This window comes from Capricornis sumatraensis, chromosome 20 (assembly GCF_032405125.1).
Source record: "Capricornis sumatraensis isolate serow.1 chromosome 20, serow.2, whole genome shotgun sequence".
Lineage (NCBI taxonomy): Eukaryota > Metazoa > Chordata > Mammalia > Artiodactyla > Bovidae > Capricornis > Capricornis sumatraensis.
This window is the reverse complement of record NC_091088.1, coordinates 52967470-52978044: the sequence shown is the minus strand read 5'-3', so window position 1 is coordinate 52978044 and position 10575 is coordinate 52967470. Positions and strand designations below refer to the sequence as shown.

The 10575-nt window shown below is 38.0% G+C and overlaps 1 protein-coding gene across 1 annotated transcript in view; it reads left to right on the top strand.

The window, feature by feature from the left end:
- Positions 1-396: 396 nt before the first annotated feature.
- The window catches only part of LOC138095965 (zinc finger protein 30 homolog), a 65074-nt gene continuing 54895 nt past the window's right edge, over positions 397-10575 (top strand). The window contains 3 exon segments of the mRNA XM_068991966.1: positions 397-450; positions 2271-2397; positions 4152-4250. Of these exon segments, the coding sequence (XP_068848067.1) occupies positions 397-450; positions 2271-2397; positions 4152-4250 (280 nt within the window).

The window sequence follows — 10575 nt, the reverse complement described above, 5'->3', positions numbered from 1 at the left end:
ACTGGGAATGAGGGGAGATGGATCTCTGCTCAGGACAAGTCTGGGTAGCCTAACCTTGAGTCCAGATCAGCCTCAATGAGGTGGAGGACTGCCCGGAATCTCTCCTGCCAAAACAGCTGGAAATGTTCTTCTCTTCTGAAGAGTCTTCTCCATGTCTATCCTTGTGCAGTGATTTTCCTGTTGTTTTGGGGAGGGCATGTATTTGTCTAAATTAATTAGCTTTTACCTTTCATAACTTGTCTCTGTGTTGGGAGGGGTGATGGAGGGGTGTTGCATGTAGGAATGGAGAAGTCATGTGAGTTTTTTAAATTTGGGGGCTCTGGGATTTTGTTCTTATGGCTTCATACTTTTCCTCCAGTTTTTGGCTTCTGTCTGTGGACTCTGCTTCTTCAGTAAATGACCCTTGAGAAAAACTAATAATTTTCTTGCAACTCTGAAATCATGGCTCATGTAAGTTGGTTTTTTTTTCTATTTGGAATGCTGTAAATTTTTTCAGGTTATGTGAATATTCTCATTAGTTGTCCTGAAACTTCCAAACAGATCCCCATCCAACAGCTTCTTCCTAGATGTTCCCATTCTAGTGAAGGATGGAGCCAGACAGCCTGGCCCTTGCTGTGTGCCCCTCTCTTGTCCATCCATGTCCATGTGTGAGTTGACCAAATTATTCAGTCTCCTATGTGTTCAGTCTTTGTCTGGAGCAGCGATAAAGCAGAAATGTAGTCCCTTGAGGGAGACAACTGATATGAGAAACTCAGGACTGGAGAACACTTTAGAGCTGCAGTGTCCAATATTAAAAATATAAAATTAGTGCCTTCTTAGCACAGTAGGTCTCATGTCAGTCTCACAAATAGTGTAGAATAATATGCAAGGCACATAATCTTAAAAATTTTAGTGTCACATTTTAAAAAGTAAAAATGAAATGCACAAGTAATTTTAGTGTGTTATTTAACCCAATATAGCAAAATATTATCATTTCAAAGTGTAACCAAAATAAGAACTATTGAGATATATTGCATTCTTTTTTTTTTTTTGTAAAGTCACTATCTGGTGTGTATTTTATAGCCCATCTAAATTTGTACTAGCTACAGTTCAAATGCTTACTAACCACATTTGTCTAAGCTAGCATGTTAGACATCGCAGCTTTAGAAATTTTGTATAACTTAAATTGTAAACATAACTTAGCATATTTAAAAGTATAGAAATATCTAAATGTAATCATTAAGGCCAACATATCTATAAAATAGACTATTTTGTAGTAAGTTTAAAATATTCAATAAAGGGTTTGTTATAATAAGGGAAAATGCTAATGATACATATAGTGATGAAATTGGATCTCTGTTTTAAAAAGTAGAGTTTGCATAAAATTAAAGAATTTTTTCCAGACCCAATTTTATTTTCTCGTTATATACCCAGAAGTAGGATTACTGGATCATATGGTAGCTCTATTTTTAGTTTTTTAAGGAACTTCTATACTGTTCTCCATAGTGGCTGCACCAATTTACATTTCCACCAACAGTGTAGATTCCCTTTTCTCCACACCCTCTCCACATTTATTACTTGTAGACTTTGGGTGATAACCATTGTCACTGGTGTGAAGCAATACCTTGTGATTTTGATTTGCGTTTCTCTTATAATCAGTGATGTTGAGCATTTTTTCATGTGTCTTCTGGCCATGTGAATGTCTTCTTTGGAAAAGTGTCTTTTTAGGTCTTCTGCCCATTTTTTTGATTTTTTTTTTCCTGGTATTGAGTTGTATGAGTTCTTGGTATTTTAGCATATTGACCCCTTGTTGGTCACATCATTTGCAAATATTTTCTCCCATTCAGTAGGCTGTCTTTTCATTTTGTTTTCTTTTGTGCCCATCAATAGAAGATTGATGGTTTCCTTTACTGTGCAAAAGCTTTCAAGTTTGATTAGGTCCCATTTGTTTATTTTTGCTTTTATTTCTTTTGCTGTGGGAGACTGATCTAAGAAAATATTGCTATGATTTAGTGAAACTTTGATTAACTACCTGTGCATATCTGGGAGTAAACTAGGTATACCACAGTATATAGGAAGCTTTGTCTATAGGAGTAGTAGGCAAAGTGCAGCTTGTGAGCCAGAGTCAACCCATGTCCTGTTTTAGCACAAGCTATGAGTTAATTACTTTCTGAAAGAATTACTTTGAAAAAGAAGGGAAAGGGAAGGATACGCAAATAGAGAATATGTGGCATATGGCCCTATACAGAAATAAGTAATTTTACAAATAAAGCATGGGTTTGTCATTTCAGGATTTGGTGATGTTCAGAGATGTGACTGTGGACTTTTCTCAGGAAGAGTGGGAATGCCTGAACTCAAATCAGAGGAATTTATACAAAGATGTGATATTAGAGAATTATAGCAACTTGGTGTCACTGGGTAAGTTTCAGTTCAGTCCAGTTCAGTTCAGTCGCTCAGTTGTGTCCGACTCTTTGCGACCGCATGAATCGCAGCACGCCAGGCCTCCCTGTCCATCACCAACTCCCGGAGTTCACTCAAACTCACATCCATTAAGTCGGTGATGCCATCCAGCCATCTGTGTCAAATAATGTAGAAATTCACATGACTGAATTTCAGGGCTGGCTGTCTGAAAACTAGTTGACTATCTGCTTTGTAGTTTGAGAATAGGTGTCTTCAGCTGCTAAACTATTAAATAGCACCGTTAACTTCCCCCATTGGAGAAGGCAGTGGCACCCCACTCCAGTACTCTAGCCTGGAAAACCCTTGGATGGAGGAGCCTGGAAGGCTGCAGTCCATGGGGTTGCTGAGGGTCGGACATGACTGAGCGACTTCACTTTCACTTTTCACTTTCATGCATTGGAGAAGGAAATGGCAACCCACTCCAGTACTCTTGCCTGGAGAATCTCAGGGACGGGGTAGCCTGGTGGGCTGCCGTCTATGGGGTCGCACAGAGTCGGACACGACTGAAGTGACTTAGCAGCAGCAGCAGCAGCAGCTTCCCCCATAAATCATTGGCCTTTACATTTTCCTTTGCCTTTTCTATTATATAATTGCTTCTCTTTAATGACAGTTGGATATAAATTCTTAGACACGCAGAGCAAAACCATTTTCAAAGAAGTCTGTTTTCATATTGTTGTAGATGGTCTATTATCTATTAACTTACCTGCAGTGTGAGTAGGAAGACAGAGGTGTCTGGCTGTACATACCTATTGAAAAAGTTGATACAGTGTATATGATACTGGGTTAAATCAATAGTTTGATGAAATTCAAGTGGACACATTCAACTTACTACAACAAACATGTTATCTTTTTAATTGATTTAAACATTAACTTTTATGATACAAAGTTTAATATATATGAACTTTGCATTTGACATTGGGTGAATATATTGGTGAGAAACAAATTATTTTCCTCCTAGCAAAATATTTAAATAAAAGCAAAAATAGTACCTAATGAACATGTATAGTGCTTAGTATGTACTAGGCACTCATCCAGAAACTTAAGTGACACCTCACAAAAATCTTATGGGTATACATTGCTGCCGCTGCTAAGTCACTTCAGTTGTGTCCGACTCGTAGCAACCCCATGGACTGCAGCCTACCAGGCTCCTCCGTCCATGGGATTCTCCAGGCAAGAATACTGGAGTGGGATGCCATTTCCTTCTCCAATGCATGCATGCATGCATGCTAAGTCACTTCAGTCGTATGCATGCATGCTAAGTCGCTTCAGTCGTGTCCGACTCTGTGCGACCCAATGGACAGCAGTCCACCAGGCTCCTCTGTCCACAGGATTCTCTAGGCAATACTGGAGTGGGTTGCCATTTCCTGCTCCAGGGTATACATTATTATTTTATATATTTTAATATATTATTTGCTATATTATTATTTACTTATGAGTATATATTATTATTTTTCCAACTGAAAAAACTGAGTCTATAAGTGACTCAGGTGACAGGGGGAGGATTTGAAGCCAGTGCTCTCAATGATTACTTCTAGAAACAAAGCCTGTATCAATTGGCACTTATAATAAGACAATATTCCTACCTCTCTGTTCTTGTGATCCTCAAGTAACTCTAATATGAATGTTTTTCAGTCCAATTACTCTTCTTTGCTCTGAAGCCTTGGTCAATTTTATACTTTCTTTATTATTTTTTATTTTTATTTTTTTCCAAGGAGGATGTTCCATTTCTAAGCCAGATGTAATTACTCTGTTAGAGCAAGGGAAAGAACCCTGGATGGTTGTGAGGGATGAGAAAAGAAGATGGAGACTAGGTGAGTAAGTGCTTATCAGGGGAGGGTAAGCTGCTGTGGCACAGCATATCCCTGCAGGTTGGGAAGAAACACACTCCTTAGTTGTTGATTATGAAGGAGAGACCTGACACCTGAGAAGAAAACTTAGATCTCAGCATGGACAACCAAAGAAATTTCATCTCTACTTCCATTTATCTCTTCTTTCCTCACTGTCCTGTTTCCTTCTCATTTCAATGGGGGAAAGCTTTCTTCCCCAGTGACCACCATTTTACTTGTATTTTGCATCTAATTTCTACTTAGATCATCTTTTGTGTTTTGCCTCTTAGGTATATATTTCTTCATTGCCTTCTTTTCATGATGTTTACATTGTAGTAGGGAAATCATATAGTAAACAAATGGATTAGGATCATGAGGTGATGAAATATTGTTAAGAAGGGTAAGGAAGTAAGAATATGGGGAATTATGATGGGTTAGTTGGGTAATTTAGATAGGGTAGTCAAGGAAGAGGAACCAGTTGGCAGAGGCTCTTCAACCTGTAAAAAATGATGGAATCATTTAAGCATCTATATACATAACTGAAATGTATTACAACCACATAAAATATACTTGATTCTGTAGATTCTTTTTCCCCCAAGATCTATTTATTTATTTATTGGCTGTGCCGGGTCTTCATTGCTGCATGCGGGTTTTCTTTAGTTGCAGTGAGTGGGAACTACTCTTCATTGCAGTGCATGGGCTTCTCACTGACCTGGCTTCTCTTGTTGCAGAGCATGGACTCTAAGCAAGCGGGCTTTAGTTGTGGCATGTGGACTTAGTAGTTGTGGCTTATGGGCTCTAGAGCACAGGCTCAGTGATTTTGGCGCACAGGCTTAGTTGCTCTGTGGTGTGTGGGATCTTCTGAAACCAGGGATCAAACTCATGTCTCCTGCATTGGCAGGCAGATTCTTTACCCAGCTGAGCCACTGGGGAAGCCCATGTTTTTCTTCAAGTATTCAGTGAATAAATGAAGGATTGTAGACTTAGAATATTACCAGTTTGGAACCTCTAGTAAGCTATTGGATCTAGACACTGAACATCAATGCTGATAACATCACAGAAATAGAGACAGTCAGATTGTATTTCTTCAAATGAAATAATACAGTATCACCTATGAAGTGGGCCTAAGTCTGATGGAGCTTCTGAATTAGCCAACCACTAATTTATTGGAGGAAGATAGAGAAACATGTTCTACTACATCTTGGGAATACAGTCAGAATATGAGAAATGCTATAGGGTCAAAGTGAAGAGGAACTGAACAGCCTCTTGATGAAGGTAAAAGAGGAGAGTGAAAAAAGTGGCTTAAAACTCAACATTCAAGAAAACTAAGATCCAGTCCTATCACATCATGGCAAGTAGATGGGGAAACAATGGAAACAGTGACAGACTTTTATTTTCTTGAGCTCCAAAACCACTGCTGATTGTAACTGCAGCCATGAAATTAAAAGATGCTTGCTCCTTGGAAGGAAAGCTATGACCAACCTAGACAGCATATTAGAAAATACAGACATTACTTTGCCAACAAAGGTCTGTCTAGTCAAGGCTGTGGTTTTTCCAGTAGTCATGGATGGATGTGAGAGTTGGACTATAAAGAAAGCTGAGGGCTAAAGAATTGATGCTTTTGAACTGTGGTGCTGGGGAAGACTCTTGAGAGTCTCTTGGACAGCAGGGAGATCCAACCAGTCAATCCTAAAGGAAATCAACCCTGAATATTCATTGGAAGGGCTGATGCTGAAGCTCCAGTACTTTGACCACCTGAGGCAAAGAACCAACTCATTGGAAAAGACCCTGATGCTAGGAAAGACTGAAGGCAGGAGGAGAAAGAGGCAGAAAAGTATAAGGATGGTTGACATGAGTTTGAGCAAACTCCGGGAGATGGTGAAGGACAGGGAAGCCTGGTGTGCTGTAGTTCATGGGGTCGCAAAGAGTTGGACACCGTTTAGCAACTGAACAACAACAACAACAAAGAGTTACTGTTCATTTTTTCAGGTTTGGGTAATGGTATTACAATTATTTTTTAAATCCTTTTAGAGAGAAATCCTGAAGTGATTACAAAATATATTATGGGACTTGCTTCAGACAATGTGAGGATAGTGGATAAGGGTCTGCATAGGTCAGTATTGGGCTTGGTTGATGTTGTGAGGCTGGTCCATAGATAACTTGTACATTTAATATTACTCTTCTACTTTTGTGTATGTTAGAAATATTCTGTAATAAAATTTTGGTTTCTTTTAAAGTTAGTGGGAGATTAAAGGAAAAGAAAGTGAGACAGTGGTGAAAATAAATGTATGTAACACTTAGGAATTTTGCCATAAAAGCAGACACATGGGGTACACGGAAAGTATCTTAAGATGTGAGGTATTAGGACCGTGTATAGGTTGAAGAGAATGATTTCAAAGAGGAAAACTCATGGTATCAAGAGAGAGGGTGATTTCTGTAAGCAGTGACTTTCAGTAAATGAGTAGAAGTAGGAGCCAATTTATGAAGGAAAACCAATGCATATGATAAGAATATGCACTTAAGTGGTTGGATAACATGGTAAAGGGGAGAATATCATTTTTCTTTCCATTGCTTCTTATTCTTTGATGAAATTAGCAATAAAATTAGCAGAATGTGAAAATTATTTGGAATTCAGTATGGATTATTTACTATTTAATCAGTTTTGACTTTCAGAAGTACAGTTCTTTGGTTATAAGGTTTTAACATTTACAGATCTCTGGATACATTAACCCTGGTGTTAATGTGACTAAAACTGCTTCTGTCATAAATATTCTACATTCATATCGTCTTGTATCAGCAAAGTTATTGAAGACATCATCTCAGGAAACAAATTAACTTTATGACCAGGTAATTAGCTCCTTATTTTCTTTTTAATTAAAGTTGGTATTTTGCCAATGGAAATAACATTTCTCCTTTTATATTGCTCTAAGATGGGCTAATATTTTGCTTTTGCATTAGTATCATTTACTAGAATAAAGCCCTTTGATTCAATAGACTACAAACTAGTATTTGGTTTATTTTGAGAAGTTAAATATTTTGTATATGTCTTTGGATGTTTAGTTTGTCCTTTGTTTCAGTGTTGGACCAGCCAATTTTTTCTTGATTAAATCTCATGTATAGTGCATAGGCTATAATTTCCAGTTTCAATTTATTTAAAGTAGAACAAGAATCTAAAGATACTTGTAAAGCAATCTGTGTGCAGAGTCCTTCATGAATTTTTATGTTTTCCATCAATCTTTACTATTTTCTCACTGTCTACTCTGAAGCAATGCAGTGTGCATCTATAGTCAGAACTAGCAAAGCACTGAACCTAGTTTTAATTGACTGAAATGGCTGTCTTTTAGTTTCTTGAAGGGGAAAGAACAGGCATAAATGAATCATGGCTGACTTTTTACAGAAATTGTAAGATTACAGTTCAGTTGTTTATACACTTGACCCTTGAACAACATGAGTTTAAACTGCATGGGTCCATTTATACATGGGTTAAAAAAAAAAATGTCTACTACAGTACTGTGGGCTTCCCAGGTGGTGCTAATTGTAAAGAACCCACCTACCAGTGTAGGTGTAAGAGATGTGGGTTCAATCCCTGGGTCAGAAGGATCCCCTGGAGGAGGGCATGGCAAACTAAACTACTCTAGTATTCTTGCCTGGAGAATCCAATAGACAGAAAAGCCTGGCAGGCTACAGTCCATAGGGACACAAAGAGTTGGACACGACTGAAGTGACTTAGCACACATGCACAGTACTATGTGATCTGAGGTTGGTTGAATCTGTGGATGTGGAACTGCAGGTATGGAGGGCCAACTGTAACGTTATACACAGATTTTCAATGGAGGGGTGGTATTGACCCCTGTTACTCCAGTTCAAGGGTCAACTGTAGTATAGTCTCCTAGATGTGAATATTCAGCATGCCAAAGTCTTAATGTGTCATGTCAGGCAGGGAAGCCATATAAAAGTCTCAGTTATAACCCAGCAATCCCACTCCTAGGCATATACCCTGAGGAAACCCAAACTGAAAAAGACACATGCACCCCAATGTTCACTGCAGCACTGTTTACAATAGCTAGAACATGGAAGCAACCTAGATGTCCACTGACAGATGATTGGATAAAGAATTTGTGGTACATATACACAATGGAGTATCACACTCAGCTATAAAAAGGAACATATTTGAGTCAGTTCTAATGAGGTGGCTGAGCCTAGAGTCTATTATACAGGGTGAGGTAAGTCAGAAAGAGAAAAATAAATATCATATACTAACACATATATATAGAATCTAGAAAGATGGTACTGATGAATTTATTTGCAAGACAGCAATAGAGAAACAGACATAGAGAACAGACTTATGGACACGGGGAGAGGGGAGGAGAGGGTGAGATGTATGGAGAGAGTAACATGGAACTTTACATTACCATATGTAAAATAGATAGCCAGTGGGAATTTGCTGTGTGTCTCAGGGAACTCAGACAGGGGCTCTGTACAACCTAGAGGGGTGGGATGGGGAGGGAGGTGGGAGGGAAGTTCGAGAGGGAGAGGACGTATATACACCTATGGCTGATTAATGTTGATGTTTGGTAGAAAACAACAAAATTCTGTAAAGCGATTATCCTTCAGTTTAAAAATTAACTAATTAAAAAAAAAGTCTCAGGTTCACTATATCCACACTGGGAATGTTTTGTTTGTTCTTTAAAACTTTCAAATTCTATAGGGTGAGTATTGTAACTTCTACTTTTTTTTCTTTTGAGTGAATATGGACATTTTGCCCTCAGTGTGTTTGTATTTTTATTTTGTGCATTGTCTGGTCACTTCCTTTATTCTCTAACTTTTTCCATTGTTTAGTGTTTCTTATACCAGTTTGTATGGGCTTTTGTGCTGTATACACTTTCTCATTTTTCTTACCAGTGTTTGGGCCTTCAGTGTTTATTTTGACTATTATTTTCCTTTAAATCATTGACTTTTAATTTGCAAGTAAATTGTTTGAAATCACCATCTTAATAACAGCTGTCACGCCTTTGTAGTTACCTAGTTATTTACTACTGTTATGACTAGCTAATTACTGTTCATTTTATATATCATTTATAACTTATTTACCTTAATGAAGTGTTAAATTTTTTTTCCCAGTAATTTTTACAAAATTACATTAGTTTTACATTGCCTTCTTGAATAGGGAAGATAGACAGGGAGGGAGAGAGAGAAAGAAAAGGAAAGAGTAAGGGAAGGAAGGGAAGATGTGGGGGAGAGAGAGAGAAAGGAAAGAGAAAGAGGAAGGGAAGGAGGAAGGGACAGAGAGATGGGAGACGGAATGAGGCAGAAAGATACTCAGATTTCATCAGAGTATCTTCTGTGACATTCACTAATTTGTCTCTGCTTGCAAATTATCTACAGTATTTAAATCATTGTTGCCCTTTAACATCTTTTTATTATATCCTTTTAAAGTAAACTTTTTGAAAGAGATCCAAAAAACAGAAATCATAATATGCTGCTCATTGAATTTTCACAAAGTAATTATGCCCAGTTTATCAGTATACTGATTCAGAAATAGTTTTAGTAGGATATCAAAAGCTCCTCTCTCGGAGAAGGCAATGGCAACCCACTCCAGTATCTTGCCTGGAAAATCCCATGGACGGAGGAGCCTGGTAGGCTGCACTCCATGGAGTTGCGAAGAGTCGCACACGACTGAGTGACTTCACTTTCACTTTTCACTTTCATGCATTGGAGAAGGAAATGGCAACCCACTCCAGTGTTCTTGCCTGGAGAATGCCAGAGACGGCGGAGCCTGGTGGGCTGCCGTCTATGGGGTCGCACAGAGTCGGACACGACTGAAGCGACTTAGCAGCAGCAGCAGCAGAAGCTCCTCTCTAGTTTTCTCCAGTCATTCCTCCCTATCAAAATTAACTACTAGCCTGACTTTTAATAAGCCCATAGATTAGTTTTAGTGTTTATGAGCTTTATAAAAATGAAATAATATAGTATATATTATTTTATGCCTGGCTTTGTTTGGTCACCCTTATGTTAATGAGAATGATCCATATTGTTGTGTGTACTTGTAGATTATTCATTCTTATTGCTGTTACAGTTTATTCTTATTGTGTTGTATCCATATCTATATAACTTTTCTCAGTCATTCTTCTGTTAATGAATACTTGGATTCTTTCTAGTTCATGCATATGAAAAATAATGTTGTAGATTTTTTTAAAAAAATACATTTTTTGCTCAGAATTTTACTAGCATGTTACTATTTTATAAACCTGTTGCTATGACTGAAAAATCTCTAATATACTTTCTAGACAGTAACTAAATGGCACTGGCT